We start from the raw sequence: 15783 nt of genomic DNA on the forward strand, positions 1-15783 counted from the left end.
GAGAGAGAGAGAGAGAGAAATGAAAGAGAGATCCGGAATGAGAGGAGAGAGATACATAAGTTATGGGTAGAAAAGTAATTATATTAAGTTTAATTAAAATGGGCATAGGAAAAAGTTCTCATTGGGGTGGGCAATAAACCTTTAAAATTAGTACTAAAGTGTCATTTACTCTATCCGTGAACTCCTCAGCCCGCCTGATAATTTCAGTCATTCTTATATGTGAAGGCCTTCGTGCCATCAAGCCCTACATCCAGCTCGCGTGATATTGCAGGTGAGATAACCCACCTCTAAACCCAATATTACTCGGGCTCGCCGATGTGACGTGAACTATGAATTTAATTAATATTCACTTAAACAATTACTGTCCAATAAAATATTAATTTAGGTATAAACACACTATACTAATCAAGTGATAACGAAGATTTCAGTCTCTTCAAGCAAGTACTTAACAAAAACATTTTAATAACTTTGTTGCAGCCACAGCTAATAAATACTAAATCTAGCTATGAGTTAGTAAGAACATTACGATAGTTTTGTTTGGCTAATAAATTATTAAGATTTTTTTTTTATATAGTGTATTTAACCATTAATATGTGTCAAATCTAGAAACATCTGAGATACATGTATAAAAGTGAAACTTTTTTTTGTTGGATGAATTGTTATGATCAAATGCCTGTATAAGCAAAGTACTCGAACAAATTCAGCACAACTCTGGTTGCCAGATTGCCATTTATATTGTTTGGTAAGCGGTAACTCCCTCGGTAAGCCATCGTTTTCTATTTCTGTTGCAAATAATTAATTTTTGTTTTTGGGAAATGGAAAAAAATAAATTCAGAAAATAATGTCCATCATTTTCCAATTTCCAAAAAGAAAGAAAAATCTCTTTCCCTTCGAATTTAATCTCACTATTCTGAATAGTCTATTCACTGTCTCTCTCCATTTACAAGAGCAAGTAAAGCATCTCAATAGGTGAGGGAGAGAGAGTGAGAGACACAAGGGTTGGAGCTTTATTCGTTTATTGTGTCATCTCCTACCTCAAACCCAACTGGGTCTTTCATCTTTTTTCACTCAAGGGTTTCTCTGTAAGCAATTCAATTGAAGATGGTGGACTTTGCTAGGGTTCAGAAGGAGCTTCTGGAATGCAGCAGAGACATAGAGCGCTCTGGCATCAAAGTCGTCCCCAAAAGCGATGGTAATCTTGCCCATTTAGTTGGAACCATACCCGGCCCAATGGGCACTCCTTATGAAGGTGGCACTTTTCAGATCGATATCTCGTTGCCAGGTTTGGGTTCTGTTCAATTTGCAGTGTGCTCTGTTTGTTTCTGTGTAATTTAGGTGTTTTGTTCTGTTTGTTTATTGAGGAAAGGTGAAGACTTTGATACTGATATGGGTGAAAGTGAGCATTTTTATTGTAGCAAGATTGTTGGGTTTAAAGGGTTTTGAATTGAAGGCATTTGCAGCATGAAAGAGTGTTACTTTTTAGTTCATGGGGTCTATGAGGTTGTGTCAAATTTTGGGGGAGAGTAAGTTTGCAAGTTTTGAATTGCTGATTTTAAGTTATGTTTTGTAATTGGTTAGTCTGGTGTCTGTCTGGATGTTTGGTTTGGATGTAGTGGGTAAAAGCAGCACCATATTAGGGTAGTGTAGTGATTGCTTTTGATTATGCCAAAGGAGTAAGCTAGCTGTTTTAACATGATTGTGTGACTGTTGTGTTTCTTGCAGATGCGTATCCGTTTGAGCCTCCCAAAATGCAGTTCACAACCAAAGTTTGGTAGGTTGAACTTATACTAATGTCTGTTCCGCTTATTTGTTTTGTGATTCTGTTTTATGGACCATATACTCTGGGATATTATATGAGATGTTCTTAGACATAACTTTTTCTTTGCACATTGACATATAACAGTTGTAAACTTGCCCCAAAATATCATGAAGCAGGTAGTGAGAATGAAATTCGCGTTCTGATTGGAATTAGGTTTCTTTCTTTTAAATCGTATGTAGTCCACAGACATTGAAGTCAATGAACCAGCTATTGCATGTACCATGGATTGAGTATAGAATACTGGGGAGTTCTTTGATCAATTTGGACTACAAGTTGGAAACTTTGGTACTTCAGGTTTAAGATTTCTATAGTTGTGGATTTAGCTTGAGGTTTAATATTGTGTCCACATTTGATCGTAATTTTCTAAAAAATAGTAAACCATTTTTGAAGAAAAGTTGTAAGAGAATACTCATTAACTATTGGTATATGAATCATTATTGCATTTGTTTTTATTTGTTTGTGTATTTTCATGTTGAAGGCACCCTAATATCAGCAGTCAAAGTGGAGCAATATGTCTAGATATTTTGAAGGATCAATGGAGCCCAGCTCTCACATTGAAAACAGCACTTCTTTCTGTACAAGCATTACTTTCTGCTCCTCAACCTGATGATCCTCAAGATGCTGTGGTGGCACAACAGGTATATTCTGCTTCTAACATATTTATCTTAAATTGAGTCCTTCAATTGATGTTAGGTTCTGTTCTGTGAAGTTGCTCCTTAGAGAGTTTCAGACTGATCCACTTGCTTCCAATCTTGCCTAGATGAAGCCTCTTGATTATTCATTCATTTTAAAGATTACATAAAAGATTCTCATTCTGATATTGCCTCCCTAATAATTATGCAGTATCTGAGAGACTATCAGACCTTTGTTGGCACAGCTCGATACTGGACAGAATCCTTTGCTAAGTCATCATCTCTTGGGATTGATGAAAAGGTCAGTCTGACATTCCCTTTGATATGCTTAATTTTCATGTCCTGTGAATGAACTGGTATATTAACTTTATTGAATATTGCTCGTTCCAGATCCAATGAAACAGTCTGGCAAATCTGTTTGAAAGTAATTTAGTAACAACTCTTGACCAATAAATTATCCTTAAATTGGGAGATCTGTAAGCTAGTTATTTTTGTTTACAGGTAAAAAGACTTGTAGAGATGGGCTTCCCTGAAGGTCGGGCAAGGAGTGCTTTGGAAACTGTTGGTGGGGATGAGAACTTGGCCCTTGAAAGTCTTTGCTCCGGTTAGCTAAAAGGAAACCACAGATGACATCAGCTAGCTATCAGCAGACTTAACCTTAATTAAGTATATATATTTACATATGCCACCCACCCTAAGAGGCTGGGAATTACAATGACATAAAGGTTTAGTTGGATAGAGGGATTTGTTGGTTTAGTTCATATCATCTTTTCCTGTTTTCAATGTGTTGGTGCAGACTTGCTTTCTTTTTATCCTCATTAACCTCTTTCTTCTGTGGCGAGTAGTATGCCAATGATTTGCTTCTCTGCAAGCTGCTTTTGTTGCAAGGGTGGTGTACTGAATCCAATTGTTTTAGCGGGCAAGCAAATGTGCTTGTTTGAAATATCAATCCCGAGTATTATACTCTTTAATTCTTGGTCTGATTGGTTAAAATGCAAAGCATGTTCCTTTGGTATCTCAATTCCAGTACTTTACTGATCGGTAACGTTTTATATTTTCATTTTTTTTGAAGAATGACGTAAAGCTTTTATATTGATCAAGAAGTAGGTAACAACATGAATACAATTCATCCTCACAGTCTAAGTATAAATTGAACACAAGTTAAAACAACCTAAGTTGTTTTTATGTTGCAAAACGCAATACCATTACAATATTGAATTTAGTTTTTCTGTTTGGATTTGCTTGGAGTCTTTATAACTATTGTATTGAGTACAATCCTTGCCATGATTGGTTTCGCACCCAAGTTTTTTCGTATGTAATATATATCTCTGGTTAGCTTTCGAGTTTGTGTTCTGTGTAGATTATGCGAAATTGATTTGAATGATAGTAGTTGTATAATAGAAAAGCTTGTTATGGATGACAATAGTCTGCTTGTAAATCGCTAGAGTCGATCGTCCGATTACAGCCATCATTTGTTATGGTCTGAACTAATTAAACCGTGAGACTCATTCTATTCTGAAAGTACAGAATAATTTTTTCTATTTTGAGGGGAAGGAGTCAAGCTTTCATTCATTATACGATGTCACTCCGTCAAGCTAGAGAATGAATACTCCGTAATTCACAATGCGAGACTCAAAAAGCTGCGAGACTTGAAATAGCAAATACTTAGAACACTGAAAATGGACATACTGATTGTGAAGAAACTTCTCATTATTAAATGTGACAGGGGAGAGAATTCCCCGATACGTATCTGCCTACACAGGAAATCCTACATCGATCGAATCAGCAGAGTAATCGAACTGAAACACATTGCCTACCCAGAAAAACCTGCAGAGAACTAGCAGAGTACGTAATTAAGCCAACTGAAACATATTTTGAAGAAGGAAACAATTCAATAACAATGGTAAACAGCAACTCTCCTTTGAGGAGGAGGCTGACATATAACAAAGAAAGCCATTGCCAACACTATAGCCAGCACCAGCCCCAGCAACAATGTATCATCCTGATCCACGCAGCAAGAGAACCTTCCCATTCTTCAAAGCCAAACTCTGAACTTCTTTCCAAGCTAGGAAGATCTCAACAAGAAGAAAAGAAGCGTTTCAACGACTTGAGAGTGAGCTTAAGCAAATACCATGAGGATCTAAAGGGAGAAAGTACGGGCTTTCTATCCATGGAATGCTTATGCAGCCTGTGAGAAGTCGACACGTTTGATTAACAATGTGGTGCCCAAACTTCGAGTGGTTTTGGTTATCTTTGCTTCTTTGTGGCTACCACTCAACCTGAGGTTTCTGATTGTACTTGATTCTTCTCTGCCTTTCTACTTCTATGTATACCATAATTTTTTATATGAAAATGAGTTTCCTATAAGAGATCTCTTCCTATAAACCCCATCCAAATAAAGACCAGAACCTCAATATTTAGGTAAGCTAGGAACCAATAAACTGGTTGTTGTGCATTAGTGAATAGGTTAAGAGAGGGAAAATGAGGATGAAAAATGATGGTTGTATAAGATGCCTAGTTGTATTATAATGAAGCATGGAAAATGATATATATGAAAATGAAAGCTTGAGAAACTAATAATTCGATGAACTAAATGTCGTGAAGGTATAATTATAGTAGTTTGAATTGTGCTGATTGTCTAATATATATACCTCACTTTCAAATACATTTACTTATGCGTCTTTGTCTTCAAGATGTTTGTATGTGAACGATTATTTCTTCAAACGTCGTTGTTTTGACAACTTCAGTACAAGAGATTATAAAACTTGAATTTTTTTTGTCTTCTTGGTTAATCGATCAGAGTGAAGCTTAAACTAGTATCTGAATGTAAAAAAGAGACTACTAAACAACTTTGTATACTCATTCCTAAAAGTCGAAGAGAGGATGTTCTGGTGAAACTCTAACATATGTAAACATTGATATTTTTAATCTGCAGTTCTACCTAACTCAAATGATTCAAACATGAACGTCTCTTATAATCAGAGACATAAAAAATGAATGCAGGAGTTTTTCTAGAAGGAACTATATATGGTATAGTTGTTCCTCTATCTCCTTCGCAATTTTTCTGTTCCAGTTTTGAGTGGAAGGCTCTGAAAGGTCAATGACAAGTCCAATTTCCATTCAATCACGGCACTTTGAGGTTGGAATTCCTTCAATTTCAATTATTTGGTTCTATTCCTTATAATTCTCCCATTATACTTCAACATTCCTTGCGTAATCAGACCACTATGCACCTTGAGAAGGAATTGAAGGAGTAATCATAAAACAAAACCCTCTTTCTAGGACTCGACATGAACTCGGTCATGCTTTTTAAAGATATTTCTTGTTATTATATTAAAGCTCTAACACTTTGTTTAAGCATCAACAACAAAATTAGCTTTTTTTAACACAAGCATGAAACTCATAATGTAGAAGATAACTTTATATGTTCCAAGCATTACTTATAACTAGCATTATAACCTGGTTGAAGTTTCAAAGATATTAAGTATACATTTTGATGCAAGTAAAAGTCTATGATATACATTTTGAATGCTTGACGTCTTGCTTCGACTTCAAAGGGAACTCAAATTGTGTATGACTAGTGAGGAGCGAGGACATACAATTGTCCTGCTGACGTTTGCTTCTTCACCACAAACTGAATCCATTGCTCCCTATTCTTGTTTCTAATAGTAAATGCAAATACCCTACACTCATATCCTTCTTTTTATTGTGTTTGGTAGGGTAGTTGTATAATTGATTTCCAACTCATTGATAACTTTTTTTCACTTGCTTTTGCAGAAAGTTACTAACCCTTTAAACTGTTTACTCTCAACCTAATAATTCAGCCAGAAGTCGTGTGTCTTATTAGTTTAAAATTTGAAGGGATTAGAAACGGATTAGAATGTCAATCATGAGATTAGGGTAGTTGATGGCTTCATGCACTAAGAGATTCAACTCTGTTCTATCCAAACATCATAGTCTAAACCAACCATCTTGATAATTCAACTTAAGTGTAGCTTAAAAGACACTTTTCTCCTGATTAATCGTTTGTTCTATCCATTTAAACTTTGTTATCAATAACTTTCAAACCGATAGTTGCAACATACATGTCAAAGAACAAATTTCCGAACGGGTTTCTTGAACGACTAGAAGATCATTCCTTATTCAACTTTGAAAACGAGAATATCATTCATTGCTCTTCTGTGATGTCTTTTTATGGTCACAATATAAGTGAATTTAAATGTCTGTTCAAAAACTTATTATATCATTACGGTAATCTAAAAATGCCTAACCTAAAACGAATATATTTGATTATACGTCATGAGAAAAGACTTTAATAAAGGAAACATTTTAGAAGTTTAAAGCTTTAAATTGTGAAGTGCTTCATTTTCAACCGAAACACATTCAATAACGAGGTAGAGATCACAAACAACCCAAGAAATGAAGAAATCGATCAAATTACAAGTCTTTGTATCTTTAATTTATCCATTAAAAACCCCATAAGTCCAATGCAATCATAAAAAAACCAGACAGACATTTCAATGGCTGACCATGTAGCAGACCCATAACACTATTGCTTCATAAGGAGTTGTCACTCTTTCATGGTTTGGAAAATTCGTACACAAAAGAGAAACAGAAATTTTACATAATATTAAAGTGAAACTTGAGAAAAAGTAGCTTTCTTGGTTTGGTTTTGACTTTAATGGTCCCCAAAACCATTTATGCCACCATCTTCTTCTTCTTCTTCTTCTTCTTCTAGCTTTCTCTCTGCAACTCTTCTTCTTCTCTCTCTCCCGCCCGCGGTAAATATCTGAAAATCGTAATAAATCTTCAATCTTTTGAATCTGAGCGCCGTGGCATTCCCGTAATTAACCCCAAAACCGATGACCCATTTAAGTACAGGATTGCTCAGATTCTGTCTCTCACTCATAGACTGAGCTCCAGCTATTCATTTGATTCTCTCTCAGCTCAAAAACTCATCTTCTCCTCTCTTCTATTCTCTCTCTCTATTTTCTCACACGAAACGACGTCGTCAGCCGGCGTTTCTATCTATGCAGCAGTACCAAGACTCGAGCTTGTTTAGCGGCTAAACCGACGCCGGAATCTCGAATGCGTTATCGCCGGAGCTCCGGTCGCTGAGCGATGGGGTGCGTTTTCGGCAAGGTCGCTCGCTCCGATGGCCGTAGCCGGCGGCATCGCAGCCGGAGTATCGAGCAGCCTTCAGCCGCCGCCGCCGCCGCCGTCACCACCGACGGAGTGGTTGCTAGGGACAGGAAGGAGGCGGCGGAGAGGCGGAGAGTGAATCACACCGGCGACTTTCCAGTGATCGAGCGGCGGAAGCCTTTTCAGGTGAACGAGCAAGGCTGGCCGTCGTGGCTGTTGGCCGTCGCCGGCGACGCGATCCAGGGATGGACGCCGCGGCGGGCCAACACTTTCGAGAAGCTATCTAAGGTGCTTAGGAGATTCAAAGATCTCAAATTTTTTTTTTTGCTGGCTCAAATTTGTGTTCATCTGAAAATCTGTGTGTTTTTTTGTGTGTTCAGATCGGGCAAGGGACTTATAGCAATGTATATAAAGCTAGAGACTTGATTACTGGGAAAATCGTGGCGCTAAAGAAGGTTCGATTCGATAATTTGGAACCAGAGAGTGTGAAATTCATGGCTAGAGAAATTAATGTGCTGCGGAAACTTGACCATCCAAATGTGGTTAAGCTCGAAGGGCTAGTCACTTCAAGGATGTCATGTAGTCTGTACTTAGTTTTCGAGTACATGGAGCATGATCTGTCCGGGCTAGCCGCCTCCACGGGGATCAAGTTCACCGAGTCTCAGGTACATTGTGGATTAGCGTCTTGATTGAATGTGGTTTTATCACTTTATGTTGCTAATTAGATTCCATTGAAATGTGGGTGGGTCTTGGGAGCAACTGAGTTAGATTTTTTGGTGTCTACCTTTCAAGCTTGTATTTATGCGTTTGGATGTGTTGTCTACTTCGCTTTGTATGACCACTTTGGCCTCTTGGAACTCATGTGGCAGTTGTCCTTTTTGTTTTTCTTGCTTTGAGGCTTTGAGCTTTTCTGATGAGGCTTTTTTTGGCTGGATTGGGTCCCATACTTGGAGGTTTGGAAATCCAGGTTTTTATGATATATATGCATAGGGAAAGTCATATGATGCCATGGCTATGTCGGGTATTTAAATTTAGGAACTTTCCTTGCTCACATCACTGTGTTAAGCCTAGATGAAAAGGTGAGATGATGCATCAGAAGCTCCGGGGAAGAAAGGAACTTGTTTGTTTTTTATTGCTTGGATTTACATGGGGGGTAAGAAAATGAATTTAAAATTCCATTACCTGTGGCTTTAGTTAACCTGGAATGCCACCCTGATTAACATTGCTTTTGATATATGCTGCAAATTCTTTGAGTCTCCTTTATCCTGTATCTTTTTTTTTTAATCTCCTCCCAATTCTTTTTCCCCATAACTTCTAATAGTCCTGCTTCTACCAACTAAAATCTATCTAATGGTGTTTCAAAGATTTTTGACCAAAAAAAAAAGTTTCAAATATGCAGTTTTTGAATCACAAACACAAACACTGGCACAATGTAGTGGATACTGGAGATTAACATGCATGCCAGTTTTTATTTTTCAATTCACTGACACTCAATGGGATGAAAATGCTACAACCTTATAATTCCTATGAACTGAACTGCAAGTTTAATAAATTATTCTGTTTTATTGGTTTTTATAGTTTAAAGATACCAAATTGGCAACTCTTTGCCTCAGGACTTTCTACGCACTACTACATATTGTCATTATCATTCTCCTCCATCCTGGTAGCACGAGCAATAAGCTGTCAGGCTTCCACTTTCTCTGCCGAATCATCCATATATTGTTGATGGCGTATTATATAGTTATGCTTGAAAGTCCACTTACTTGAAAATGATAAATGGACTTAAAAATTGTATCTTACAGAAATGCAATCTAGCACTTTGTTGGTATGCTTGTATGTGGCTTCCCACGCAATTTGAATATGCTTTGTGTGGCTTTCTTATTCACATACACAGAAATATGACATTTAGAGGCTGGTTTGTTTCTCACGATAATCCCTGTGGCAGGTCAAGTGCTATATGAAACAGTTACTGTCCGGACTTGAGCATTGCCACAGCCATGGAGTCCTGCATCGTGATATCAAGGGTTCTAATCTGCTAATTGACAACGAAGGTGTTCTAAAAATAGCTGATTTTGGACTGGCTACATTTTTTGATCCTCATCAAAAGCAACCCATGACTAGTCGAGTAGTTACTCTCTGGTACCGACCCCCTGAGCTTCTTCTTGGGGCCACTTACTATGGAGTTGGTGTTGACCTTTGGAGTGCTGGCTGCATTTTGGCAGAGTTGCTTTCTGGGAAGCCTATTATGCCAGGACGGACAGAGGTATTATGATTGCCTTTTCTTCAATCTGGCTCTTTTCTTAAGTTTATGGGTTCTGAAGATTTCTGTTCTTATTGATAAGTTGTTCTGTATCTTGATAATTCATCTACTGATCCATACTTTCTAAAAATCTGTGACTCTAAGTATACAACTAGAATGCAACAATTAATGTGAGATGTTATCCATTTTTGTTTTCATACATAATCTTCAAGTTGACAAACACCTATCAATTATTTTCCTTTTTAGGTTGAACAACTGCATAAGATATTCAAGTTATGTGGGTCACCATCTGAGGAATACTGGAAAAAATATAAACTGCCAAATGCAACACTTTTTAAACCACAGCAGCCATACAAACGCTGCTTGGCAGAAACATTCAAGGACTTCCCACCTTCTTCCCTACCTTTAATTGATTCTCTTCTCTCAATAGACCCTGATGGACGAGGCACTGCTACTGCTGCTTTAAACAGTGAAGTAAGCATTCTATAGTTAATTTGTATTTTTCTTTCGAGGAAATAGTATTGTTATTATCTATTTATGTTATGAGAAGGAAAGGCATCATCAGGATGGTTGGTTAATTCAAGAACTTTTTTGAACTTAGTGTCAGCTCCATATATCTTCTTTAAACTTATGTTTCTTTCTAAAATTTATCTAATTGTTGTGATCTGGGTACAGTTCTTTACTACTGAGCCTTTTGCTTGTGAGCCATCAAGTTTACCAAAATATCCTCCCAGCAAGGAAATGGATGTAAAGTTACGAGATGCAGAATCTAGAAGGTCTAACTTTTAATCTTCTTTATGTTTACTATTTTCTGGATTCGTTTGGCATATTGACAGATAATATCTATTGTGTGCAGGCAAAGAGGTCTTAGTGGGAAGTCTAATGCTGATGCTCCAAAGAAAGTTAAAGCTCGTGACCGAGCTGGTCGAGCAATTCCAGTTCCAGAAGCTAATGCAGAGAATCAAGGAAACTTAGACGTATGTGGAAACATCTCTCTCTCTCTTTCTCTCTCTCTCTCTCACATCAACTGTTTTACTGTGCCAGCATTCTTAGTTACATCAAGATCTAACCTTTATGCTTGTCAAGTTAGTTAGTTATAGTATTCTGAGATGATCCTGATTGTCAAATTCTGGACTCCCTACTTTGAATATTATGTATTTGAGTCCCATTGGTCCCTAGTTGCATTGCACTAAATAATAGGATTTTGTATACTTTTATATCATGCCATGGCAATAAAGTGTTGCTGTCAAAAAATGTGGTGGATCAGATTATCAGATTCGTTTTACATTGAGCCTCGTACTGTTTCTGCCCTTATGATTTCTTATATGTTAATTGAGGAAAGAGAAGCAGCCACAAGTACACTCTGTTTAATAACAGTGGTAGTTGTGGCATCATCAAGTCTTGATATTAGATTTGGTTTTTCAGTTAACTTTTTACTTAAATCTGTGCTTCTTTGCTGATTTCCAGAGGTGGAGAGCGATGACACAAACAAACACAAAGAGCAAGAGTGAGAAATTCCCGCCCCCACATCAGGATGGAGCTGTTGGATACCCCCAAGAAGCATCACATAAAGGCCCTCTGTCATTTGTAACAAGTGATGCTTCATTTGGATCAGTGGTTTTCAACACCAAGTCTTCGGCATCTGTTAAAAGCGTGGGAGCAGCTGGGGGTTCTTCAAGGCGGAGGAAAACCAACAGAGAGAACCCTACAAGGGCTCCTTCCAGGAAATTCATCCAGGCGTTTAAGCCCTCCTCGATAGGGCTATCAATGAATCTATTATTTAGCCGTAGTAAATAATCAGTTCCGGAGGGTTTTTGAAAGCTGAAAGTAGAGAATGCATAACTTATGTCATTCCCCCCCCCCTCTCAAGTTAGGTTTTATTTTTTCTCTGTCAAGCTCAGCTTGGTTTTTGAATGCATTTTTTTCCCTTCATTGTTCCCATTGGTTGTAATATAAACACTTTGTATAAGTATTCTGCTGTAAAATCCACAGTACAATAGAACCTCCCTGGACACTCGCTTAGTGGAGTTCCACTTAGCTTGTACAGTAATTTGAAGAAAAAGCTTCCTTGTGACAATTCCCCATTTTGAAGTGATGATGCATAAGTGATGCATTGAGGGACAGCTTGCATACATTGAAAATCAAAGATTATGTGCCGTGGCTGCTTAACTATCCAATTAAACCAGATTTGGACATTTTCAAAGCCATTAAAATCTTCCAACTATATACTAGTCTAGTTGAACATACGTTCTTCACCAGGACATTCTTTTGCGTCAATATTTGAAAAATGGTTTTGCTGGCTATATGACTGCATACTAATTCCAAGTTTGACTATGAAAGATGATGATGGATATGTATATATAGAACTTAATCCATATGAAGATAAGTAAAAGGGAGGGATTGGTGCATGTGTTTTCCCCAGGTCGATCAAGAACTCAAAGATCGATGATGAGGATTATTAACCAAGTAGTTAAGAATAAGAAGCATATGATCCTCCTCTTCAATTGTCTGGCCCTCCTGATTGTGTTTGTATGGAGCTGCTGCATGTTTTTCACAGGTAAAGTTGACTTTCAGTTTAATCTTTTGAGTTAAACCTTCACAGTTCACAGCTAATATATAGTTGCATGTGTATCATATTTATATGTATAGGTAAGGAGGAGACGGAGTACAAGATGATGAACAGACAAGTTTGCAAGATGGGGCATCATGGTGTTGGTGAAGAAGGAGGTCCTTTGCTCTTGGAGTCGATACTAGCAGCACAGCGCATCTTTCAATCACCACCACCACCTCCGATGGGGCTACGCAGTTCACATAATTGATCCAATTTGTTTTCAGTCTCTTGGGGATTCTGTCCATGATATCATGCATGTATACATAGTGATTGTGTTCGATCATGAACAAAATTGACGGGAAAAGTTTAATTTGTAATCATTTTAGAAGGCAGAACCTCTCAGCAAGATAATGACTTAGCTATTGAAAGTTTTTTTTTGTTGGTCGAATTAGCTATTGAAAGTTTGAAGTACAATTTGTAATCATTTTGCAAGACTTCGTCCTGATCGATTAGCTATTGAAAGCTTCAACAAATCTGAGAATTGATGCAGCAAGTTTGTTTTTATTTTTAGGAAAAATATTGTGTAATAGGAATGGAAATGAATTACTAATTTAATTACAATATCAACCAAACACCTACATGGAAATACTAAAATTTTTTCCATTCCATATCAGTACGGAAAGAAAATAAATTATTTCCCTATTTTGACATTACTGCTAACCAAACGGGGCTAAAGACTCATCAATTTACTTTTTAATAGAATCAAGAATCAATATCTATTTTGATTGCTAAGACATAAAGACTCATCAATTTAATAATTATCTTTCTTAATATGATCGATTTCTCAAAAACTGATTTTGTTGTCAAAAATTTAGGGGGTTCAATGATAGATTTAAGGAAGATTTAAACCCATAATCAATATTAACTAGCTAATTAAGGATCCAAAGTCAAATAATCCCAAAACTTAGGGAGGGTCCAATGTTAGATTTAAGGAAGATTTGAACCCATAATCAATATTAAGAAGCTAATCAATATTAAGGACCAAAAGTCATATAATCCCAAAACCTAGGGAGGGGTCTGGACCACTTCGGGCCTAAGCGTACGTAGATCCTCCCCTAACTACTTCATATATGATAGACAGATCAATATTATGGGATAGCACGGATCATATAGATTCATTCTCTGAGCTGATCAAGGTGGCTGCTTTGGTCGACTTCAACGAGGAAGCAGTTGATTTCTTGATGAAGTCCAAGAATTTGCAGATCTTCTTGGAGGATGAGGAGTTTCTCAGAACTGTCTAGCAGCTACCTTCTTGAGTTATGTGGTCTGAATAATGTGGAGTTTCTCAGAACTGTCTAGCAGCTACCAATCTTTGATCCTTTGAAGTTTCATTTTGCATTCGTTGTTGGCTTTTCTTTCTGTTGATTTTTCCTTCTTGTTATGGACAAGTGATGCTTTCTTTTGTGCTATCTATAAACATTTCAGCTCACATTGTATTTGCAGTTTCATCAGTTTTTAGACTGCTTAAAAAGTTTCAATATTGGTCTATCTTTCTGAATTAATTCAGTTTTTAGTTATTATTGGAATGATCAGTAAGGAGAAAACGTTAGGGTCTCACAGTCTCCATTGCCCACCCAGTGTTGATGTTTACTCAAAACCAATGTTTCATTATCCATTGCCTTCTCTTATGTCCTGAATGGCAGTGGGATTTATAAGTCCTGAAGTTGTTTTATCAGTTCTGTTCTAAAGAAGCCCTTCTAGTGAGGACCTTTAAGTTGAAGACTTTGTGAGGACTTTTCGGTTTATGGTTTAAAAGACCCAATTTTCGATCACATTTTGACATCTTATCCGTTCAGTTTTTAGGTTTATATGAGTAGATCATTTCTACAAATTTTCATCCAAATTGGTGTTCGTTAAAATAACAAACTAGATCAAATTAATGGACGAACCAAATCTGTTAAATATGAATCGTTCAAATTCATAATTGATAAATCACATTTATGAATGTCTTAACAATTTTCAATATAGCTGAAAATTTGAATAAATGATTTACTCATAAATACCTATAAACTGAACGGTCAAGATGTAGATATAAGATCGAAATGTGGGATAAGCTGAAAAATCCTCACCAAGTCCTCAACTTAAAAGTCCTCACTAGAAGGGCTCCCTCTGTTCTGAATCAAAAACTTGAGTCATATTAGGAGTGAAAGTGAGTCCTTTGTCATAACTTTGGTATTTATGTTTTTAGTAAAAAAAAAAAAAAAAGACATAAACAGGTGAAGAAAGATCTTAGTGATTATCAGTCTAATCAGAATCTGAAGTTGGGGGGGCTCATCAACCTCTTGCTTTTCGTACAAATCTCACTATTATTCCACGTCATGTTTGTCTTCACTTTCTTCTAATCTTCCTTGTGAAGGCATTTCGTTACCTTCCTTGAGAAGGTTTGCCATTTCTGTCTTTAAGCTTGGAAAATTTGCCTTTACCCAGAGGACAAAGGTTTTCTATCTTTTAGGCTTTTCCCAATCAGCAAATACGGAATATACTCATTTTCTTATTTATTTTTTCATGTTTAAAAATCGGAAATAGAAAAGACATACAATTAAGTCATTCTTCAAACAAAATAAAAGACTCACACTGAATTAGATAGGAATTGGAAATCTTTTGTGCTAGGTTTAAATGAGCGTATTTTACAATGAGGGTCCATTATCATTTTGTTATTTCTTGTTACTAACTAGATTAATGGTTGTGAGTAGGCAATCAAATGTATGCGTCTTCTAACCGTGGATAAATAATAAAATTATCTATTTGATTAAAAAAAAAAACTCACACTTTGCAAATGAAAATTTCGTTACATATAATACACTAATACAGGTCGGTAGAGTACGTAATAAAAGCAATTATATCACTCCTTGCACATTAGTAGGTGACAACATAAGAAACAAAACTCACCATCTTTATTCTCTTACTTTAGCTAAAGAAAACTATGTTACATGGAAATGCACTCGTTTTCTGCTTTTAAGTTCAGGAAAGTAGAAAGATATCATTCAGATACAAAGGCTCACAACTCTCATCCAATGAGTCTCTAAAGTTTAAAGCTCATGCCAAGCCTTTGCTTTCCGTACGAATCTCAGTAATTGACATCTCTCTCCACTTTCCTAGCCTTGCAGGAGAAGGCTCTTCTCAACCTTCCCAGAAACAACAAACATGATGACTTCAATAGTAGCTCAATAGACTTTAGGACAATCATCAAATGATAATATCATTAATAATTTTGATCATACACTTCAAACGAATAAATTGTGGTCTCGTGAAATTTTTTACCCAATATATAATAGTGTCACACTAATAATATGAACTAGATATATCGAAACGTACACTA

The 15783-nt window shown here is 36.7% G+C and overlaps 2 protein-coding genes across 2 annotated transcripts in view; both read left to right on the forward strand.

Annotated features, from left to right (window-relative positions):
- Positions 1 to 919: 919 nt before the first annotated feature.
- On the forward strand, positions 920 to 3414 carry LOC101291423 (ubiquitin-conjugating enzyme E2 27-like). Its single transcript, XM_004297459.1, has 5 exons — positions 920 to 1282; positions 1723 to 1771; positions 2298 to 2457; positions 2663 to 2752; positions 2953 to 3414. The coding sequence occupies exons 1-5, from the start codon at positions 1102 to 1104 to the stop codon at positions 3058 to 3060; spliced, it is 588 nt and encodes a 195-aa protein (XP_004297507.1). The 5' UTR covers positions 920 to 1101; the 3' UTR covers positions 3061 to 3414.
- Positions 3415 to 7193: 3779 nt separating this feature from the next.
- Positions 7194 to 15783, forward strand: part of LOC101314850 — a 15909-nt gene continuing 7319 nt past the window's right edge. Inside the window, exons 1-8 of the mRNA XM_004298490.1 lie at positions 7194 to 7881; positions 7974 to 8258; positions 9539 to 9856; positions 10100 to 10327; positions 10529 to 10629; positions 10710 to 10830; positions 11321 to 11642; positions 13578 to 13699. Coding sequence (XP_004298538.1) covers positions 7573 to 7881; positions 7974 to 8258; positions 9539 to 9856; positions 10100 to 10327; positions 10529 to 10629; positions 10710 to 10830; positions 11321 to 11642; positions 13578 to 13699 — 1806 coding nt within the window. The 5' untranslated portion in view covers positions 7194 to 7572. The remainder of the gene's footprint in view (positions 7882 to 7973; positions 8259 to 9538; positions 9857 to 10099; positions 10328 to 10528; positions 10630 to 10709; positions 10831 to 11320; positions 11643 to 13577; positions 13700 to 15783) is intronic.

The sequence above is a fragment of the Fragaria vesca genome, linkage group LG4 (assembly GCF_000184155.1).
Source record: "Fragaria vesca subsp. vesca linkage group LG4, FraVesHawaii_1.0, whole genome shotgun sequence".
In the NCBI taxonomy this organism is placed as follows: domain Eukaryota; kingdom Viridiplantae; phylum Streptophyta; class Magnoliopsida; order Rosales; family Rosaceae; genus Fragaria; species Fragaria vesca.